The sequence below is a fragment of the Tinamus guttatus genome, unplaced genomic scaffold (genome assembly GCF_059628265.1).
Source record: "Tinamus guttatus ecotype Peru unplaced genomic scaffold, ASM5962826v1 Tinamus_guttatus_pri_ptg000601l, whole genome shotgun sequence".
Classification (NCBI taxonomy): domain Eukaryota; kingdom Metazoa; phylum Chordata; class Aves; order Tinamiformes; family Tinamidae; genus Tinamus; species Tinamus guttatus.
In genome coordinates, this window is record NW_028289135.1 from 734,487 (window position 1) to 757,761 (window position 23,275).

At 38.4% G+C, this 23,275-nt stretch overlaps 1 protein-coding gene across 3 annotated transcripts in view; it reads left to right on the top strand.

The window, feature by feature from the left end:
• SMOC2 (SPARC related modular calcium binding 2) overlaps positions 1 to 23,275 on the top strand; it is a 133,120-nt gene that overhangs the window by 37,398 nt on the left and 72,447 nt on the right. For all 3 annotated transcript variants that reach the window (XM_010221563.2, XM_010221567.2, XM_088534869.1), the window contains exons 2-4: positions 3,302 to 3,473; positions 20,934 to 21,040; positions 22,133 to 22,232. In XM_010221563.2, coding sequence (XP_010219865.2) covers positions 3,302 to 3,473; positions 20,934 to 21,040; positions 22,133 to 22,232 — 379 coding nt within the window. The remainder of the gene's footprint in view (positions 1 to 3,301; positions 3,474 to 20,933; positions 21,041 to 22,132; positions 22,233 to 23,275) is intronic.

Sequence of the window (23,275 nt, forward strand, 5' to 3'; positions counted from 1 at the left end):
TTTTGAAAAAATAAAATGCTTAAATAAGACTTTGGGTCTTGAAAATATAGCTTTATCTGTGAAATGTCACTGTTTCAAGAGAGCAGACTTTGTTCCTCAGAGAGTTGAGAGGATTTTCTGTCCATTGTTTTATTGTCATTTATCCACTGTGATCAGGCATGCTCTTTTTAATTCCTGCAAGGGCTCAAAACAGAAGAGGAAAGTGTGGGAGAAAAAAAGAGATGAAGGAGTGATTTTTTTCTGAGGTTTGGGTTCAATTCCCCGATCTGATGTGGCATTCAAATACTAGGTTTTGTGGATTATGAAGCCTTTGTATTCTTTTGAAAAAAAATATCTGCCTGGCAGGGATGTTACTGAGTATAAATTAAAGATGGCAAAGTGCCTATTCATTTCAGAAAGGGAAGGGGTGGTCATAGAGAAAGGCAATATGCTCATTATTACCTCTCAAAATGGTAAGAGGAAGATTACTTGATTTTCCATCATTAAATTCACACAGCAAGTATGAGGCAGACTGGGAAACTATACAATTCTGCTGTCAGGAGTCCCACATAGGTCATCTTTCCTTGAAATGTCCTTTTCTGACAGAGCTGCTCAGTGAATGGGTTAGCCTTGGCTAGGACTACACCCCGAGTCCTACTAATGCAGCATTGCCTGGTCTATATGGGGAGGAAGGGAAGCTTGGAGAACCTCACCAGGACTCCAAGACATCTGGTAGGACACCAAGGCCTTGGCACAGATCCATGAGACTGATATAACTTGTAGGTTCGTGAGAGATATGGAAGCCTGTCTTCACATTTGCTATCTCATTTGCTACATGTAAAGAGAGATTACTTCAGTTTTCACCCTTTCGAATCTGCTCATCTAATTATTAATAACTCTTAGCAAAAAAGATCTGCAAAATAGCCAGAGTGGGGAAGCGAAGGTGGAAGAAAAGAACACCTCTTTCCCCCTCTGAAGCCTTAGAGTGAAACCCCAGGATGAAAGGTTTGGGATTTGTGTGCCTGTGAGTTGCCAATTTGCTTCTGAAACTACTTTTTGCTGAAAATGAAAAACTGCACAAAACATCAGGAAGAAAGCTTTCCTTTTTATGTTACAAAACACAAAATGTTATGACACAAATATTAAAAAACCCTAGTCAAATTCGAAGCACATGGCTATTATTTTAAAGAGACACCTATGAGAATCCCTCTCCATATACAGGCATACTCCTGCTCAAGTACTACTCTTTGTCCTCTTTTATTGCTTGTTATTTTCCTTCCAGTGGCCTCAGTTTGTAATCTGGAGCATAAAATTTTCTGTGACTGGAAATTTATGACAGTGAAGCAACACTATGATATAATAAAATAGTGTTTCTCCAGATGAAGACCTTTCCAAAGATTTCCTTCTGCCTCACAATATCTAGAAGAATGATTATCTCCTCGTAGATATACATATATACTATATATAATATTCAAAGTAAATATATATATTTGTATATATATACTTTGCAGAATGTTGCACTTATTCAGAAGCAGCCAAATGACAGAAATATTCATCTGAGGACTCAAGACTAGGCTTTTTTTCCAGGACCAACTGTTTTGATGCACAGGGATGGCCAGACAGACCCTGTCCAGTGAGGCTGGGACAGACTGGGAAAGAGGGATGTCCCCTGTAACCCGTAATTTAGGAAAGAACCTGTGTGACTTCTGTCACCCTGTTGCCAGCTGACCCCCTCTGGGAGGAGATGGGGTTGAGTTGCTCGAGTGGGGCACCTGATGGTGTCGGGACAGCAGTGACAAGATTTCAGTAGCAGGGGATCTCAGGAGGTGACCTGTGTGCACGGAGGCTGCAAACTGCCCTGTACTGGTCACAGCTGGTTCCAGCTCCCTGAAAGCAGTATAAAATGCACAGAAAGAAAATTTAAAAAATCTGGCACTAAAACTTTACTCCATTGGAGGTGAATACAGAGCACCCCTACTCAGACATACTTAAGAAACTCCTGGAAGCACGCTCCTTGATGGAGGGCCGACGGGACTTTATAAACTCATTAAGGTCAGCGGCCACAAGTTACCCATGATGGGGCGGGGACACTCCTGAGGAAGCATTGCTGTGGGCGACCAAGGTTGGGGTAGTGACAGCCATGAGGGACCAGGGGTCTGGGGCAGGGACATCCCTGAGGGACTTGGCCATGGGTGACCCAGGGTGGGGCAGGGACATGCCCAAGGAACCATGGTGATCCACACTGGGATAGGGACTGTGGTGACCTGTTCCAGGACAGAAACATCCCTGAGGGACTGCAGCCCAGGCTTAACCCCCCTGGTGTTTTGGGGAAAATAGTGTAATCTGCAGGAAAAACACAAGAACTGTGACTGGGGAAGGGGGAGGATAGATCTCTATCTATATCTATAAGTGTTTGATTGTGCTCCTTTTCTCCTCATTACTTCAAGAAGCAATTAGAAGTTTGTGTGTTGACTGTTGATAAATTAAATAAATCATTTAAGACCTATGACCTGCTGTGCATGTCAGGTGTTCCCCGTTGCAGTACCCTACAGTGGGGTAGTCTGGGAGAGGATCTTTAGCTGCTGGAGAAACTGCAATTCCCTTACAATTGCCTCCTCAGTCCTGGCACTTTTTTTTTTTTTTTTTTTAATAGGCAAGCATAAGCATAGTGAGAAATACTTCTATAACATATCCAGAGTTTCTGTTGTACCAGGGAGCCCTTATATTTTGAATATATGTAAGGATAAAGGATCTGCTTCCTGTTTCACACAGTGCTTTTACATCTGCACTGCTGGTATCAGTTCTTCTGCCCTTCTGATCCTCTCTGCAGGCATCTTGGCATCTCAAAACCATTGGAAATATTATGGAATTAATTTTAGATGAGTATTGGTATTAGAAATCCTATGGAGGTCTTAAGCTTTCAGCTTGCTATTGTAGGCTAATTCATCCATGGCTAATAAAATAGTCAGATTTCCATTGCTCTCTCATTTTTATTGTAGAGAATGTACTATTACTATTTTTGCTCTAAAGACTCAGAGTCACTGTTTTCATCTTCATAATGTCTGGAGGATTTCAGAGGTTTCCTATTTACTAGATTTGTTACATGCTTTATATAGATTGATTATATCCTGTAGAAATGTTATATTTACTGCCATTTTATTGCAGCAATTGAACAACTCAAGGCACGCTGAATTGGCTAGTATTTGAACTGGCTAAAAAGAGCTTTTTCATGTGTGTGAGAACCACTGGGGGTGGTGATCAGGTAATTATATTTACTTCAGAATAGAATTCTTACAGCATCATTTCATATTATTTTTTCTAGTTTTTGAGAGTGGATCAAGACAAAGACAGAGAATGCAACCTGGACTGTGCAGGGTCCCCTCAGAAGTCTCTCTGTGCATCTGATGGAAGAACCTTTCTCTCCCGATGTGAATTCCAGCGAGCAAAATGCAAAGACCCTCAACTGGAAATTGCTTACCGGGGCAACTGCAAAGGTGAGCAAGTCAAAGAATTCTTAATTGTGCACTATGTCCTGTGGAAAATCTCATCTAAAGGCCCTATAGTGTGCATGGGACAAAAACACAGCAGAAGCACTTGTGCTAGTTTTATGTGCCTCAGAAAGCCTTGCAGACTGATAAGTGTGATGTTCCTATGATCAAAACTTCCTGAAGAGAAATGAACTTTGAATTCACGTGGATTATCATGATACTTCTTCTGGGTTATAAACAGATTTCACACATGATGGATTCACTGCTGACATAAGCAGGAATCTGTGCAGGGCAGAAGTTAACATGCAGTAAGATGGAAGAGCAAGGTCTTTGGTACCTTGTCTGTGTTAAGTATGATTCTGTAAGTTATCTTGTAGCCAAATCTCCCAGTAAATGAAATGGAAACTGGGACTGACTTTGCAGGCTCAGGCTTATAGATATCTCAGAAATGAGACCTGAATTGTTTCATTTGATGCTTTTTGCTTCCTGCAGTTTGGTGTTTTGGGTTACAGGTGGTCAAAATCAGTCATGTGTTTCCTAACTGTAATCATTAGCTAGCAGAAAGAGATTCAACTGGCATTGTTCTTTAGATTTGTTTTTAAATGTAATCCACCCTAATATAAATCAGTGGTTATAAACTGTAGGAACTTTTGTACATCTGAAAGCTTGTAAATCCTCCAATAATATAATTCTAAAATTCAGTGAAATGATTTGCAAAGCATAAAGCCCTCACAGGCCATCCCTAGCTACATCATCTACCCTTGCACTTCTGAACTCTGTATAAAGAAACTGTGCAACACATGCAGCATTTCAGCTCCAATACTTATAAAGCATTCACAGCTTAGTCTTCTGATTTTTAGAGTATACCAGTGCTAGAGAATGCAGTTATGATAAGAAAAATGTGGCCTAATTGCCTTCTGAAGTATAGGTGATTCCCTACACAATGATCTTCATTTTTAAAAGGTAAAATAGCAGTGATCATAAAGATTTACTTTTCCCTTTCTGTTCAAAAATAGAGATAGGGAAAAAAATCCAGGGAGCACACAGACTCAGCCTCTAGGAGGCAATTTTTACATCATCTCTCTCCATTAGCTCCAGTAAGCCTCTGAAACATCAAGACTGCTTCAAAGAGACATTCTGTCTCATCTTCTTCCTAACTGAAACACTATGCTCATTCTTCAGTTCTTTCATAATAAGCCATTGTATTACCTGATGGATCTATTTACTTATGCAAAAGGATAACATAATGAAGTTACCTGAGCCAAAGTTTTTGTTACAGTCATGAATAACAGAGAGAATTATTGTATACTTTGTATTTGTTCAGTGTGTACATTTAGAGTGCTTTACACTTTTTAAGGAGTAAGTTTTACAGTTTCATCTACAAGGATCTTTTTCATAAAGATTTGGTGAATTGCCCTACCCAAAGTGTGTCTGGCAATGCTGGCAAATTTTGCTGTAGGCAGTCAACAATTCCAATTTGGAGAAATGCTAATTTGCTGTTTATTTATTAATGTCTACCATGTCGCTACAATTGTAGACTTGGAATCAGACACCTTCAGCATCTTAAGTATTGCTAATAGTAAACAGATATAATTCCTTCATCAGCTGGGTGCTTCTAATCTTTCATTTAAATGAATGTAAATATCACTCTAATGTTTAAATATTTTTCTTTAGTTGTGAATTGACACATGACTGACAGGAATACACATGGTCAGTATCAGCAAGATATTTTACTTTTTCATATTATTTATTTTTTAATCAAAGTAGTCATAAATTTTGAAGGGATCTATGTCTTTATTCCTACCCATAGCTGCAATCATCTGAAATATTTCAAGCTGTGAAAGCAAGTTTGAAGGAAGAAAAAGATGATCCACTGCTTAACTGCCATTTCTGGAGATTTGATGGCTCTGATAGCCCATCAAATCTCCAGAAGCAGCTGAAAAAATCCTCACATCAAGACTCTTTTTAAGCAGTTGCTCTTGAGTGCTGAAATTTATTACTCCATGTTTGCATTCTGCAAAGAGCAGAAGGTTGCTTTAGTAGGACTAAGCAAAAGATTGCAGTTCCATTTCAGGTCAAAATTCAAGATTTCAGAATTTGTTTTCATTCCAAGTTGGAATGAAAATAAATCCTTTTGTAAATTTTTTAATCACTCCTCCTAAAATCAACAACCAATAATTCATTCAAATATGAAATTTTGGATCATACTCTGAGATGGTTAATGCAGAAAAATTAAATGAATGTGTATATATAGATATGCAAGTTATGGAAAAAAAAAAAAAGAGAGAGAAAAGAGGAGGTCATCTGTGATCTCTGTCCCCCACGTATAAGCTTTAAATTTCTGTCTGAAATCCAAGATCACCATCAATCAAATACAGCAGTCTTAAGTGTGAATCTATCTCCTCCTTTCTTCTTCTCAGGGGAAAAAATCCCTCTTGTCCAACCTTCCTACCCTCAACTTGTTTGAAAGTGAGATACTTCCTGGAACCACTTTATTTAATTGAAAACATTATGAGTGGCTTTTTGTTCAGTTCAGTGTATCCATTATAAATCCAAATACCTTCACAACTTATGACCCACAGTCGTCAGGAATGTTTGGACTTCATAATATCTTGTTTATACATTCAAAACTGGGTTTTCTTTTTTACATCCAAAAGAAAGTTTGAACTACCATCAGACTGATACCGGCTTTCTCCAGATAACTCTAGATCTGTCCTTGAAAATACCAAATTTGGACTTATCCAAATCCTTTAGCCTCTTTACTTATTCTCATTATTTGTCTGATCTATTTGTTTTTGATTACTTAAGTGCTAAATCACAAAGAGCTGGATTGCTTTACAGTTGTTTCCTTTCCCTTTTATGCTTCTTAATTCAGGTTTCATTCATAGCAAAATAGTTGTCTGAGGTCCTTCTTTATCACTGCAACAGAAAAAAAAGTTCATGGCCTGATTTCAAAGTGAAACTATAGAATACATTGATGATCTTTATTCCTTTTTTTTTTTCTTTCTCAAGTTTATCTAATTCCAGATGGCTGTAGCAGAGATTGAAATAGCTTAATGTGTTTTTTTCATAGTTATATCTTTCTAAAGTATAGAAAGAATGAACAAAACTGAAAATGAATAAACTCTGAGATTTCCCCTCAATCCTGAAAAACAGCTCACCTTTGACAAAAGCATAACAATAGACTGTTTTGATTGTTTGTTTATTTGTTTGTTTTAAACAACATCAATTTTTATTATGTTTCTTTTGTTTGTATTCCACTTTCAGGCAGTTCTGGAATCCGTTGCTAAAGTTAGAAACGTTATAAAAAGTCATATTCTTATAAAACTTCCAGGTTCAAATATTTTACATAAAATGTAGATGAACATACATATTTTTGGATAATTTTCCAAAAAAAAAAAAGAACTCTGAACTTCTGGAGGTTTTCTATTTACCAGACACACACATTTACTGTGCAGTAAGATTTTGAGTCTATTAAATAAATTTATTTGGACTATTGAAAAGTATTACCTGTGTTAAGGACACTCTTAAAGTATCCCCTGTGGCTGACATGCACTACATGCACACACATATCCCATGCATACTTATATACTTCACAGTAAAGCTGGCCCCGCGTAATCAAAGAAACAAAATGCACAAGAACTGGGAAGGAAATAGGATTGCTTTTAGACAGAGCAGAAGGATATGCAGTCTCTCCCTAGTAGATTAAACACTGCCAGGACATGCTGCGACAAAATAAGTAAACTGGACTAAATAAGCATGAGTCAGTTAGCACTTTCTGAAGGACTGTATGCACATGGCTCTGGAGTTAGCAAGCTCCTGGGACTGTTCCCAGGAGCATACACACAGCCGCTTTCTTTGGGCGTATAAAGCAGTTCAGCAGCACAGCCATGGACTGTTCTTTGTAAAGCCCCTCGGGATGTAGAAAAATTCTTCCATACATTTAATGTAATTAATAGAGAGCCAGAGTACTATATCCCCAATCCTCACATGCAGGTGGAGAGAGTTTAATACATAAATACTTAAAAAGAACTGGACAAAATGAAATACTGAGACCCAGACCTTGCTATTTTATAGGACTTTATTGATACATGTGAAGGTAAATCTATTCCTACAACTAATACAACCTAGACCATATGTCCCTATTACTTGATCTTGTTCCATCTGCTATGGTTGGTGAGGTTGGGACTGGAGAACTCTGCATGTAATATCACCAGGCTTCCTAACTTACAAAACAGCTGTTAGTACTCTCTAGCAGTGCACATGAAAAGTACAAATTGAAGTTTGTCTACTGTAGGGCCAATAGTCCTACAGATAATGCAAATTTTACATGATTTGATACATGGCATAGCTTACTTCAAAGGCTGCTGTTTGCAGACTGAAATGCACAAAATAAAAGCTAAAATCAGCTACATCAACAGAAATGGCAGAGGCATCCTCTTTAGACCCCTTGTAGCTTTTGCAGAGAAAATCTGCTTCTCAGCTCAGTGAGGAGGAAGGCAATGGGGCCCAGGAGACGTGCTGGCTATGCTGCTATTGCCGGTACTCTTTGTTAGTTTCCTGTGTGTAGGAGAGGTTGTCATGGCATGAAAAATTCCCCAGAGCTGGATTGTCATGAAAGTAGGAGAAAGATCTTAGATGAGCTTGTCTACATGCTTGTCCAAACTAGATTTGTATTATTATGCCTGACCCAGCATTGCTCTTCTTCAGGTTTATCTTTTAAATTGGAAAAAAAAAATCACAACCAGATAAGTCCCCTTACAAATTAATGTTATAAATGTGCTTTGCTTTATGTCAGTGATAAAGAGGAATTATGCTTTCCTTCTGTTTAAGGAGCTTATGACATGCGTATTGTAAAATCAAGCTTTGGTTTGTTTTCACAGTGCTTAGGGAGGACTTGTCTCTCTAACTACACTTTTCATTCAATATCGTTTTGTGTCTGGCTTTTTGGGAACTCATAAATCCACCAAAAGCCTGAGGTTAGACAGTAATGCCCTACTTGTAGTCTTCTAAGCTATGCGAGTTTTTAGCTGGTGCTCACTATGTGCTATGCTGCAGCTAGACTTTGAGCGGCCGTTTGAGGCTGTGCCTTGTTTAGTTTTTGTCCTCCTGTAGAGAAAGAAGTAATCTTCATCTGAGAGGATGAGGGTTGTGACAGTCAGGCCTTCAGGAACTAGTTCTCTGTGAGTAGAGAGAACTGTGAGTAGAACAGAACAAAACTTACCTTTGCCATCTCTCCTACCAACATAGAAGAAATTATTATATGGCTTTGTGAAACTTCAGAACACCTTGGATGAAAAATGGTTTTATAATGTAAACATTTTCAGTTTTCAAGGGAAACTGGCTTTGGTGATTTTTTCCTAAATGTAATCTTTGCAGTTCAGACCGTCAACTAAACTGCACTGAGAGTTTTATCAGAGGAAGAACGGAGTAAATATGTCAGATGTTTAGGGACTGACACAGATTAAAAAGGCCGTTTAGCCACACAGTACCTAGTACAAACTTAACTGTAAGCAGTGGTATAGTCTCAGCACGTCTGCATCTGCTCAAACCTAACCATGTGATTAGTATGTATTTTCCTGATTGAGGATGCTATTCTTTGCAGTTTGCATTACTTTGTATGATCAATGTAAGGTCAAACGTCTGTTCTAAATTATGATATATAAGAGGTATCTGAATAGATTTTTTGTGTGTGTGAAACATCTTAAACATCTGAGGTGTTTTTTTTGGTTTTTGTTTTACTTTTTTTTTTCTATAAGTATTTAGAGTTACCCTGTAAAATTTACTGCCATTACTATAGGATAATACTCTATATAGATTATTTAAATTCTGTATTAAGTCATGAGAATTTTCTATTACAGACATCAGAAAAATAAGAGAACACTTGAAGTCATTTCTGGAGACACCTAGCAGTTTCCCCTCTGTTACAATCCATTTTATTTATTTATTTAATTAATTATTTATTTATTTATTTATTAATCAGGATTGCTACCCCACTCAAACCCCACTACTGAACAAGGCTTTTCCCATGAACTTTCAAAATACGAATTTATATTTTTTTTCTGTGTTTTCAAATAGTTTTAGTCTTTTTAAATAGTTTTCCATGACAGTAAATAACATGTAATAACTTTTAAACTTGAAATTATGATGCTGGGTAGAGACATTCTTTGAAATAACAGAAAATTTTAGTGTTAGCTATTGGAAGATTTTCTACAGGAACAATAGATTTTTTTTCAGAGTACAGAAGCTTTGAGTGTAGATTGAACATCTCAGTTTTATCATGGACATCTCTTCATCTCCTACTTCAGCATCTTCAGATCTCAAGTCTACAAAATCTACCAGCTGATGGGATCTTCTTCAAAGAAAGCAATACTTATACAGGGAGTGGAGGAAACACAATTTGAATTTTCTGCAAGCATTTAAGTTCTTTCTATGGATGTTTGATGAGGCTTAAGTACTTGTAGGGAAGAAGCTGAACAGCACGTTATGGATATTGGGAATGTTTTGCTTGAGCAACAAAGCCTTCAACCCCTATGGAATGTCCCTCAAATTTTGCTGAAAGGGACTAATATTGACTTTAACTAAAATTTGGCGTGAAAGCATTCAGCAAGCTTTGAAGGATAATACACTTGAAACATCTTTTGTTTTTCTTTTGTCTTCCTTTTCGCTTCTTTTTCTTTAAATGAAAATAAAAATACTTGTTCCCTTTCTCAGTTCATTTTTAATTGCATGTAACTAGTAATTGAGGCACTAGAGACTAATATTCTGAATGCATTAAGTAGCTTAATAATGATATTTGATATCCTGTCTGTGATAAATAGAAAAACAACCTAACATGTACATTCCTGACAGTATCTCTCTGCCCTAACCTTGGAGCATCCCAGATGAAATATTTGGATTTTTTGGACATAACATTCTTGGCTTTTCTATCATTACTTCACTGAAAGAAGACATTTGTAGTGGCTGGATATTTGATATAGATTGTTACCACTATAAAAGTAACTGCCAGCTTGCATTATATTTCCATACGTCATTGTTATCAAGTAGCAGCAACTGGATTTGCAGTACCTTTGAACTAGCAGTAAAAATAAATGCTGAGGCTGACACTCAGATGTATTCAGACTTTGCAGAGGTGGGCCCAATTGGGCCTTGTTGCTTCATGAACACACCAATGATAGCCATCACACAAATATTTGTATTGTTATTCTATAACTCAGTAAATCCCCTTTCTCTGTTGGAAACCCTAGAGAGCTCATGTTTAGTTTAACTCATTTATGGTATCTTAAAGAGCCTGGCTGTTTAAAAATGCCATTCTTTTATGGGCCATCATAGACATAACAAAAGGTACTATCTTCATTCTCAGGATTCACATAAAGAACTGGAGCACATCAAAATATGAGTGGAATTTCCCATAAAGACATATTTTACTATTTGCTACTTGCTTTTCTTAAAGGAGAGAAGCATCCAGCATTTCTATTTCATAAAAATGGGGCTTGTACCAATAAATAGAAGTTTCACTTATTTTAATTATAAGTAGAATTAATTACTGAGTGAAGCATATGTTGCACTTAGGAATTAAGGTTCACTTCCTTCCTTGGATAAAGATACTGGTGTGATATTCCTTTTGTGGAAATGCAAGAGCACACTGCTTCTCAATAGTTGTTTTAAGGCTTGAATTGTGTGCTCATATATTAGCTGGGGTCCCATAATTCAGAGACCTAAGCATTTGGGGAAATGCTACTGTTGTCTCTCAGCTAAAGAATGTTAATTCTCAGCTAAAGAATTATAAATTCTGGAAGTGGTCTCTAAGTGTACACCTAATCCTGTATTCCTGCAGAGACTGCCCACAAACTTAGATTTAACTGTGAGCAGTGTATGAGCCAGTAATTCTGAACTTGATGTGTGCTTGCAGTGCCCAAGTGTGTCTCTTAGGTTAGCGCAAGAGCAAGAATTTTTGCTTGGCCAATTCCTCCCCTGCCTGGAAGGCAACCTTGGGAGCTGCTTTTGGAAGGCAGAACATGCTCCTGAGATGTTCTCAGAACATGTTCTGAGATTTGGAGAAAGATACAGTGAATAGATTTAGTTCTGTTCTTAACTGAAATGAATGAGAGTGGGACTGGATCAAGGTATGAGTCTATAAAGTGAAGCTGGTATCTTGCATTTCACCTGATTTACTGAATTTGCACAGCCTTCAGAATGAAAACAGAACAATCTTCACTAGTCCTCTTCACTTCTCCCTTTTCCTTTTTTCTCACCTTTCTAAGGAAACGGGAAGAAAGGAGGGATGCAGATTTTTAAAATTCTTTGATGAAAAATGAAAATTAAAAAGAGGACATGTTAGGAAATGATATCAAAATGATTTGGAAAATAGACCTTTTCCTGGGGAAAACTGATTACGTGGCAGATTTCAATTTAAAAAAGTAGCTAGGATCTTTCTCATTCTCTTGGAGAATTCATTTTTTTTTTCTCATTGTAGACACTGAAGTTTCAGCTCTAGGCTGATTCCATATGTTTCTATAGTGCAGTGTTGTCAAACTTGATAAAAATCCTGTCAAACCCCAACATCCCTTTCTTTTGTTTCTGAGCCTTCCTTAATTGACTGTTTTCTATCAAGCTGTTTTTGGAAGGAGTGATAATTTAAGAAATAAAATATTGAACATTTTGATGAACAAAATGTATCTAATAGAACATAATTTATGTCAGGCCTGACATCAAGATAAGTTGGTATCTGATTATGCTTGCTTGTAGGTACCAAATGGGGATGCATATCATTTTAAGTATGTTTGCAGTGGTTGCGTGTAGCAGTTTTATATGTACATAGTAATTTTATGTAGCTGTTTATATGTGACCATAGTTATCGACAAATAGTTGTAAACCTTCTCAAATTTACCTGTGTTAGACTTATTTAAACTATTTATCAGCTCTGTTCCTTTCAGAAAACCTAGTCTTGTCTTTGGTGTGTAAGCAAACAAACAAACAATGAAACAACAACAACAAAAAACTAAGGGTCATTTCTGTACCTTTAGTTTTTCTTGCAAATATTTCATTCAGCTCCAGTCAAGCTGTATCTCTCCAAATGTGACTATTAGCAAATCAAGAGAAATATTGTGCCAAGAAGGATTCTAGCACAGCATTCCATATTTTATCTTAAAGCTTAGCTATCTAAATTTCTGGATGGTTGAAAAATGTGGAAAAAAAAAAAAAAGCTGCCTGCCACTGTTAAATGCCAATACAGAAGAATTTAGGCTAAGCTTGCTCTGCTTTTTTGTTTGAATCCAGAATGCAGAAATAAAATAACAGTGAAAGCTTCACCCAGCCCTTGTCACAAAACAGAAAGTGTTTTATGCCAGTGTCAGGCTTAATGTCTGTGCTGACATCCTTTATAAACCAAGAGGCTAATGATATGCATCTTTGAAACCAAACCTTTGAGCACATATAACTTGTTTTGCATTTCCTATCACTACAGACTACAGCTGTATGTTCTTCATTGATCCAGACTCAATCAGTTCTGGAATATGCACTGACCTTGGTCAAATATAGAAAAATTCCATTTTGTAAGTAACAAAAAAAAACAAAACTGAATCTTGTGCTCCTAATAAAGCACTTTTGTGCTAAATGAACTGCAAAATTAAGGCCATTTGACTTTTATCGTATCATTACCAGTTGCAGAAGGATAGAAGAGTGAGAAAGAACCACAAAGGGGAAAAAAAATCTGATTCATTGTTAGGCCAATAAAGCAAAGTGCTCAAATAGATAGCTAATTTGAAACAGCTTAATGATGCATAAATTTAAAGGAAAGTTTATATGGGTATTTTGAGGCTTAATGGAGGGTCAGTAAGAGAAACCTAGAGCAAAACAATGACAGGTATTTAGATACTAGGTCCATACTAGGTCTTGTTCAAATCTGTAGACTTTAGACAAGCTTTCTGTTTAGCATATGAACAGCTAAGCATCTGTGAAAAGCCCTCAAGGGAATATTTTCTTCAAGCATCTAAGTTAACCACTTTATATGTGGTTTTAAAAAAGGGATACATGTTTCTGATCTGCTCAGTGGAATATTCCATCTAAAATAAAACAACTAAATTAAACTATTAAAATAATTTTATGCATAAAAACATCACAAGCCTCTATCATACACAGTAATCTATTTGAGAACAAGTGATGATTGCTCAGTGTATTCGGATTGAAAAAGTTATTTCTATTCTTACTGAAATTATATAGCAAATGAAACAAACATAAAAAATGAATGGACTAAATCAGTAGATTTACCTCCTCTTTTTTTGGCAAGCTGTTTACCTTTCTATTAGAGAATCTGGGTTATATTTAACTGCGGAGCCCAAAAGTTGCTGTAAACTTATTTGTATTAAATGTCACTTTAGAGTTGGTGTTTATCATAGAATCATAGAATGCTTAAGGTTGGAAGGGACCTCTAGAAGTCATCTACTCCAACTCCCCTGCACACGCAGGGTCACCTAGAGCACGTGGCACAGGACTGCGTCCAAGCGGGTTTTGAAGATCTCCAGAGAAGGAGACTCCACAACCTCTCTGGGCAGCCTGTTCCAGCGCTCTGTCACCCTCACTGTTAAGAAGTCTTTCCTTAAATTCCTGTGGAACTTTTGATGCTTTAGTTTCTGGCCGTTTCCTCTAGTTCTGTCAGTGGCCACCACTGAAAAGAGGCCAGCACCATCCTCCTCACTGCCTCCCTTGAGGCACTTATTGACATAGATCAGGTCTCCTCTCAGCCTTCTCTTCTCCAGGCTGAACAGGCCCAGCTCCCTCAGCCTCTCCTCATAGGGCAGATGTTCCAGGCCCCTGATCATCCTTGCAGCCCTGCACTGGACTCTCTCCAGCAGCTCCACATCCCTCTTGTACTGTGGAGCCCAGAACTGGACACAATACTCCAGATGTGGCCTCACCAGGGCTGAGTAGAGGGGCAGGATCACCTCCCTCGACCTGCTGGAGACGCTCTTCTTAGTGCACCTCAGGATCCCATTGGCCTTCTTGGCCACGAGGACACACTGCTGCCTCATGGTCAACTGGTCCACCATGACGCCCAGGTCCCTCTCTGCAGAGCTGCTCTCCAGAAGGTCAGTCCCCAGCCTGTACTGGTGTCTGGGGTTATTCCTCCCCAGGTGCAGGACCTTGCACTTGGCTTTGTTGAATTTCATAAGATTTTTCATTGCCCAGTTCTCCAGTCTGTCCAGGTCCCTCTGGATGTCAGCACAACCCTCTGGGGTATCGGCTATTCTTCCCAGTCTGGTATCATCAGCAAACTTGCTGAGGGAGCACTCTGTGCCTTCATCCAGGTCAAAGATGAATAAATCGAACAGGACTGGACCGAGGACTGACCCCTGGGGGACCCCGCTAGCGTCAGGCCTCCAACTAGACTCTGCACTGCTGATCACCACCCTCTGACCTCTACCATCCAGCCAATTCCTAATGCACCTCACTGTCCACTCATCTATCCCACATTTCTGGAGCTTGCCCAGGAGGATGTTGTGAGGGACTGTCAAAAGCCTTGGTGAAGTCGAGATAGATGACATCCACCGCTCTCCCCTCATCTATCCATCTGGTCATTCCATCATAGAAGGCTATCAGGTTAGTCAAGCAAGATTTCCCCTTGGTGAATCCATGCTGACTGCTCTTGAGCACCTTCTTGTCCTCCATGTGTCTGGAGACAATGGCCAGTATGAGTCGTTCCATCACTTTTCTGGGGACGGAGGTGAGGCTCACTGGCCTGTAGTTGCCTGGGTCCTCCTTCTTGCCTTTTTTGAAGAGTGGCGTGACATTGGCTGTCTTCCAGTCCTCCACACCTCCCCCGTTCTCCAGGATCTTTCAAAGATGATGGAAAGTGGCTTAGCTATGGCATCCGCCAGCTCATGCAGAACTCTGGGGTGCATCCCATCAGGGGCCATAGATTTGTGGCTATCGGATTTCCTTAGGTGCTCTCTGGCCCCCTTTTCCTCTAGCCAGGGCAAGTCTTCCTCTCTCCAGGCTTCTTCTCTTGTCCCTGGGACCTGGGACTCTAAAAGGCTGCCCTTGGTAAACACAGAAGCAAAGAAGGCATTCAGCAACTCTGCTTTTTCTGTGTTATTCGTAACCAGGGTACCCACCTGTTCACCAGCATACCCACGTTTTCCCTGATCTTCCTTTTGCTATTAATATATTTGAAGAAGTTTTTCTTGCTATTTTTAACATCCCTTGCCAGATTGGGTTCCAAACGTGCCTTAGTTTTCTTTGTCTCATCTCTGCACTCCTTGACAATGGTCCTGTATTTCTCCCAGGGGACCTGTCTTTTTTTCTACATTCTGTATACCACTGCCTTCTGCTTGAGCATTTGCCACAAGCTCCTTGCTCATCCATGCAGGTCTCCTGCTCACTCTGCCTGACTTCTTGCACACAGGGATGCACTGTTGCTGGGAGTGGAGGAAGTGCTGCTTGAAAACTAACCAGCTCTCTTGGGCCCCCCTTCCTTCTAGAGCTCTAGCCCATGGGATTTTCCGAAGACGTCTCTGAAGAGGCTAAAGTTGGCCCTCCTGAAGTCCATCCTTGTGAGGCTACTTACAGCCTTGCCTCCTCGCTGGATCCTGGACTCCACCAACTCATGGTCACTGCAGCCGAGGCTACTTCCCATGTTCACATCTCCTACAAGTCTCTCTCTATTTGTTAGCACGAGGTCCAGTAGCCCACCTCTCCTTGTTGGCTCCTCTACAACCTGCGTCAAAAAGTTAACATCAGCGCAATGCAGGAACCTCCATGACTGTTTGTGCCTGGCTGTGTTGTCCTTCCAGTTGATGTCAGGGTAGTTGAAGTCCCCCATGAGAACCAGGGCCTGTGACCGTGAGGCAACATCCAGCTGACTATAGAAGGCCTCATCAACCTCCTCATGCTGGTCAGGCGGCCTGTAGCAGACACCCACCACAGTGTCTCCCACATTAGCCTGCCCTTTAAACCTTACGCACAAGCTTTCATCTTGCTCATCATCCACACCCAGGTTGAGCTCCATGCATTCCAGTTGCTCTCTCACATAAAGAGCAACTCCACCACCTCGCCTTCCCAGCCTGTCCTTCCTAAAGAGCACATAGCCTTCCATGGCAGCGCTCCAGTCGTGTGAGCTATCCCACCACGTCTCTGTGATTCCAATGATGGTGGGACCGCACACAGATCTCCAGTTCGTCCTGCTTATTCCCCATGCTTCGCGCATTGGTGTACAGGTTTATACCCTTGATGAGTTTGTTTCATAGTAATAAACTTCTTACTGTATATTATTAAAGGATGAACCAGTAGACTTAAGCTTGATTTTTTTTTTCTTCCAGAGCTCCCGAAGTATTTTATTATGTGCTGCACTGTTGAAAAGAGCATAAAACTGATAAGTTTCAAGTCATTCCTCCACTGTTTGTGAGGCTAATTCTGTTTTAAGAAGTTCCTTCTTTACTACAAGTTTTCTATTAACTTTAGTTTCCTTTTAGGAAGTTCTGTGCTTCTGAATCTGCTTCTAGATTCTAAAGATTTGTACCTGCATCACACCACTTAATAGGTAAAAGTCTTTGCTGTTCCATTTAGCTATAAATGACAGCCATAACTGACATTACGTTTTATTTGTGCCAAATATGGGACTCCAGTGCAGCTGCTCACAAGCAACATACAGGCCAATGTGCTAAAAAGCACAGAGCCCAATACTGTCCCAGTCTAACAGCTAATACTGTCCAAGTGAGCTAAAATTCATGTGTTTTCATAATCAGTTTCTGTGCTAGGAGAACTCTTTCTCAGCAAGCTTCTGGAGTATAAGAGCCCATTTACCTGGAGTAGTGAGATTAGAATCTCACTCAGCTAATGAAGTAATTCAAAATTACAGCTGGACATACATAGCTGCATTTTTTTTTATCTCTCTGTTGTTTAAATATAGGCAAGTAAGGCCTTATTTCAGCTTTCTATAGGTCCTAGAACCAGAAAATATTCACCATGTCCTATGCCAAATTTTTATTGGACCCTGCTGGATTAATATTAAACTAGGAGAGAAATCAAATCTAGTGGGAGTTCAGTTAGAAACCAGTAACAAATTCAAAACTCTGTTTTTTTCCCTTAGTTGATTCCAAATAAAAAAAAAACACAAAAGAAAAGACTTAAAAAGAAAATATAAATAAAAATGGTAAGGCTTTCCTTGTAGAGCTCAGTTAAGTGTAATAAGGCTGACTTATTCCAGTGATGCACAACATTGTATAGTGCTTTTCCTCTTCATTTGGAATCTGCTCTGATCTTGGGAATCCTCTCTGATCTTGGGTTGTGTGTCATGAGTGTGACGCCATTCACTGCAAAAGAGCCATGACTGCTTTGGCCACGTGCTATGACGATGGAAATCAAAGCTATGAGTTGATTCAGTAAGCGCAGAATTGTCAGGTAAGGTCCACCATATTTTACTCTCGGTCTTCATTTCAAGACAGATTACGGACCTTCCCAACATGAATCAGCCATGTTTAGCTAACAAGGAAAGATGAATCTGTGTGTGAGAGATCGCAGAGCAATCCCTTTAGATGCCAGTTCTCCTATAAGTTTCCTGTTGGCAAGCCATTTAGTCCTGGACACATCACACTAATCAAGGGTGAGTCATCTGCACTTGCATGAGGTGCAGAGTGGGGCCTGTAGAGAAGAATTCTCCGGCTGAATATGCTTAACAGAGTTGCCATAGCACTGGGTTTCACTGAGTGATTGTAGGCAATGGACATGTGAAAGGTTGACCTCTACAGGTTGGGGCTTATGCTTGACTGATTCGTATTTATTAGGAGCTGCAAGGTCTTCCTACATCTGTGACAAGATCATTATATGTATTTGCGTGAATAATTCTATATGAGCTCATATTTCAGACTTTCTTTCAAAAATTAATTTTCAACTTCTTTTTCAACTGTTGTTTGCAATAAGGTCTAGTACATAATTCTCTTGAACTCTATCTTTCCTCTGAAATGTTTCAACGAAAATTTCACTGAAGTCAGGCAGCGGACTCAATAGATACCATGTCTAGAACACACAATAATTACGAAAAATATGAGAAGTCCTTCGATTTCTATGATGTATTTGGAATGACCTTAGCTCTTCTGTACTAGTAATCTAATGTTTGTCACTATTCCGAGCATGCTTTTCTTTTGTCTTTACCACCCTGCTACATTTCTTCTATCAATCAGAGCTGAATTGTATCTGTGTCTCATACTTCTTCCTCAAAAGTAATACCTTGGTGAAATAAAAAAAAATCAGAATAGGAATAACATTTTTACTATTCAGTTTCAGATGTTTACCTTGAAAAGACAGCTTCCTCCTGAGATTTTTTTTTTAATATAATCAAGGAGATTAATATTCAACAGCATTAAAATGTTTCCATGATTATGATGCAAAACAAGGCTTCAAATCTCAATTTAACATTTCACTATATTTGGTCATTGTAAAGAATAGTAGATTATCTACAAATAGGATGCCTTTAGAACACCTAGCTGCTTAGAAACAAAGTGATGGACAGATTGGAGGGCTTCTCGTTCTCTCTGGCATACTTTTATGATAATTGAAATATTGGAGATAATTTGTAAACCTGCTAGTACTATAGCAGAGGCCTTACGTGATGGAATTTATATCACTTTTCCTTTTAAACTTTTAAACCACATGTCATTCTAGAAAAACGAGGATAGAGGTCCAACAAAGAAGTGATTTATTTTCAGTTAAAATACTAGCTATATTAAAACCACATGTTGTTAAGTACTGCATATCCAAACCATGCTCAGAATAAGGCAAATGACACCAAAGGTTGGTTAAAGTATTTCTTTTTTTTTTTTCTCATACTTTGGCAGTCCATATACTAACATATTCTACCTGATCTGCACAGTACATTAATTATACTTTCTCCTTGATAAAAATCTATTAAGTTATTGAAGTACCAGAACACAAATTATTTCAGTGCCTTAATATCTTTCTCATATTTCTGGATGGTTGAACTTTTCTGTGCAATTTAGATGGCACTGCCTCTCTGTGAATAACTTTTCTGAAACAGCATAATATGATTGAATTTATTAAAGTCTGAAACTTAGATTTTCCATGTAAGACATGTTATACTTCAGATATTTTACCAGCATGAACTTTATAATGACACTCATAACATTCCTGTGATATAAGTAAAATCTCACTTTACAAAAGAATAGAGTAACACACAGAAACAAAGTGTACAGGTCCAAGACTAGAAGGCTAAAAATTAAAAATTAAACTGTAAAAATTAAAATTAAGAGGACGTAATTTTATGTTCATAGCGTTGATACCTATTTCTGTCCTGAGAATGCTGCACTATCCACACCAGATTGTTTAGTAGGACTTCTTTTTCTTTTTAGTGCTGATTTTGTTAGGTGATTTGTCCAAAGCTTGATCATGTACTACAGACAGCTTTTTGGCATTACATAGAACTTACTTGCTCTGTGCATAAATGGCTAAATGGGATTGGCACAGAGAGGGTACTTGGGAAACCAGGAACTTATCTGGTTCATGCTTGTGTGACATGAGTTCCTGGGGACTGTTAGATACTGAAGAAATATCAAGATGCACTGGTATCAAATGAGGAAGTGAGAGGGTTGTAGCCTTACCATTCTGATTCTATTTATGTGCAGCTTGCAGACTAGAAGATCTGTCCCTGTGCTAAGAATTTGCAGTCATTAGTTACAACAATGTCCCTGTCTCAAAGGTAAACAGTGGGCAGTTTTAGTCTTAGAATGCTACCTCCTATTTACTGTCCAACAATCTCTAAACAAAACACAGAACAAAAGTAGTATTTTATTCTGCTTATATGCTTGAAATCATTTTAATTAGGATGTTACAATCACATCTTGAAATCATTAATTCTTGAAATTGCTTAGTTCAAGCAGAACCTGAAATAGTGATTCTGCATGAGCAACTTGTTAATATTTTGTAATTACCTAAAACAAAAAAGATACAACAGGTTGTTATTTGTCCTCTCTTGGGCTTTGTCTGCCTAGTGAAAGTGTAATATATTAGACAATGGAAATGCTACTGAATTAAAACTATTTGGTTTGCTACCTTCTCTTGGATAGAGACTGGTACCAAGTAATGTTTAAAATGATAGTGCAAGGAACAACACAGTGCACAAAAAAATGTCCATATAGTAGGCTGGGCTTAATCATAAACTGTTCCACATGTTTTTATTGTAATATGAATTAAGTACGGAAAAAGATATTATTGAACTGGCCACTCCCACAACAAGTCTCTGTGCTGTGCAGTAATTAGGATGATATTGATCAAAAGCCTGAAAACTAATTATGATACAATTCTTTCATTGGCTTTGCTTTCAAAAAATAATCCAAATCACTGTACATTGTCACTGATTATTGTTTCCATTCTCTTTTTCTCTTTAAGTTATCACTTAGGTTATCACTGACCTTAGCATTGCATCACCCAACTGACTTGTGTTCTCCCTTTTTCTAGATGTTTCCAGATGTGTGGCTGAGAGGAAGTACACCCAGGAACAAGCTCGCAAGGAATTTCAACAAGTGTTTATCCCAGAATGCAATGATGATGGCACATACAGTCAGGTTGAAATTTTTTGATTTGGCATTTTGCATGTCTGAAAGATTCGATTTTATGTCTGTTTGCAGAAAATAAAGAAAAAAAAATGTAATGAAATGTAATTTCAAAATGAAATGTAATTTGTGCTAACACTGAGGTTAAAAAATGGAAGGAAAATTTTTGCTCTGTGCCAGCTGAGTCCTTGTGCTTTTTTCTTCAGAATTGGCTAGCAAAAGAGCCAAACATTACTGTTGTTAATGTGATACACTCCCTATTCTTCTAGACTGAGGCAGCTGAGTCATTCTTGTATACTCATCAGATGATGGTAAAATGTTTGGAATTTCTGATTTGCTCCTAATCTGAACCAGAACTCTTGTGACAACACTCATGCTAAAGCATGTATAATGCAGGAATCTTCCCTATTCTCAGCTGAACTTTTGCACAAGCATACAGCTTGAGACTAATTTATGCAAGTTAGATCGTAGAATTCAAAAGGGATGCAGTTAAAAGCTTATTCTTTTATATATATATATATATACTAATCATGATTGTTTTCTGCTGCCTTTGTACTGCTTTTAATTTGCAAAGTTGTGCAGAAGACAATCAGGTGTAGTGAAGGGAGTGATATTGGCCTTCAGGAAATAAAATGCAATTGATTTCTAAGAGGAATTCCAAGAGTTTCCTTTCTGACAGCTTGGGAGATGAATAATGCTGGCAGAAGCACTGTGTCCTGCTCTTTCAGTGGGTGGAACAATATGTTCTCTGTGAACTCAAAATTGTTTGCTTCAGGAACAGTTTATGTTTCCCCTGAGGACCTTCACTGTGAAGTTTTTGTAACACCTGCACCTTGTTCTTCTGAAATGGAGCATAAGCAACAACATATTTCAATAGTTTTATCTTTCTGTGTAGCTGAAGATCCTACCACACTGTGCTTGAAAGAAGCTCTTCTTTATGCTAAGAAATTATATATTAGACTGAAATTAAGGTCCTTTACAGTTTATTATTCTAGACTTCACCAATACAGTTTGTTGGACTAGCCATTTGTTCATGTGTCATGAATGCTTTGGGATAATAGACACGTCTCAAAGACTGCACATGGTTTTTATCATTTTTGACAGGTTCAGTGCCATAGTTACACTGGATACTGCTGGTGTGTCACTCCTAATGGCCGTCCTATCAGCGGTACTGCTGTGGCGCACAAAACTCCCCGATGCCCAGGTAAGATTTGTTTGGCTGGTGAGGTTGTAATATTTTGTGAAGAATAACAGTCAGGTTCACTTAGGGCATCTACGGTTGGACTAAATGATCTTACAGGCCTTTTCTAATCATAATGATTCTATGATTCTGTAATCTGATTAGATTTAAGGAAAAAAACCTTCACCGGGAGCATGGTTCATCACAGCAACAGATGCTACAAAGACTATGGTCTCTCCATCCTTGGGGATTTCCAAAACTTGACTGAAAGAGGTCCTGAGCAAGTTGATTTGTCTTTGAAGTTAGCCCTGCTTGAGTTCTTCATATCTCACTTCCAACCTAAATCTTTCTGCGATTCCATCTATTTTATTTGTAACATAATCTAGCAATCAGGGGGGTTTTCTGCTGTGAATATTTGTATGATATATATATATGTTTGTATATTAAACCATATAAGTGCTTTGCTGAGGTAGTTTTCTCCTGCTAGTAAACTTACTGCAAAAAATCCAGAAGATTTTTGCCTTTTAGATATTTTAAGTACTTCTATTACAGAAAAAAATCCCAACACCAAGAAAAATATTGGGTGTGAATGTAATCCACTAAAACAACTTCTACAGAAAATCTGATAAATGGCCAAACTTAGAGAAAAAAATAAAAATGAAATGAAGCACAAAGAACATAATGGAATCATTATCTGTAGGAATTAATTGGCAACTTGAACTCATTGCTCCAGGCACTGCCCTTTATCTTTCATCAGGACAATTAACAGCTTCACTATTTTTAAGGAATTTGCTTCTGACCCTATTCCATTGACACTGATAATATATATAACAAATCCTCGGTGCATAAGCAAATGCCAGAATTACTGGTCACCTTGCTTGAGGCCAACAGAATTGCAGCCCTTCAACAGAAACATCTCTGAGTATACCTGTGCCCTTCGTATTATGTTTTTGCTCTTGTGGCAAGACCATTCCCTTTCAGAGACTGGAAGGAATTACTAGTAACTTATATAAATTAACCTGGTAATATAAATTAAGCTGAAAAGGTGTCTTTGCAAAAGCAAAGAC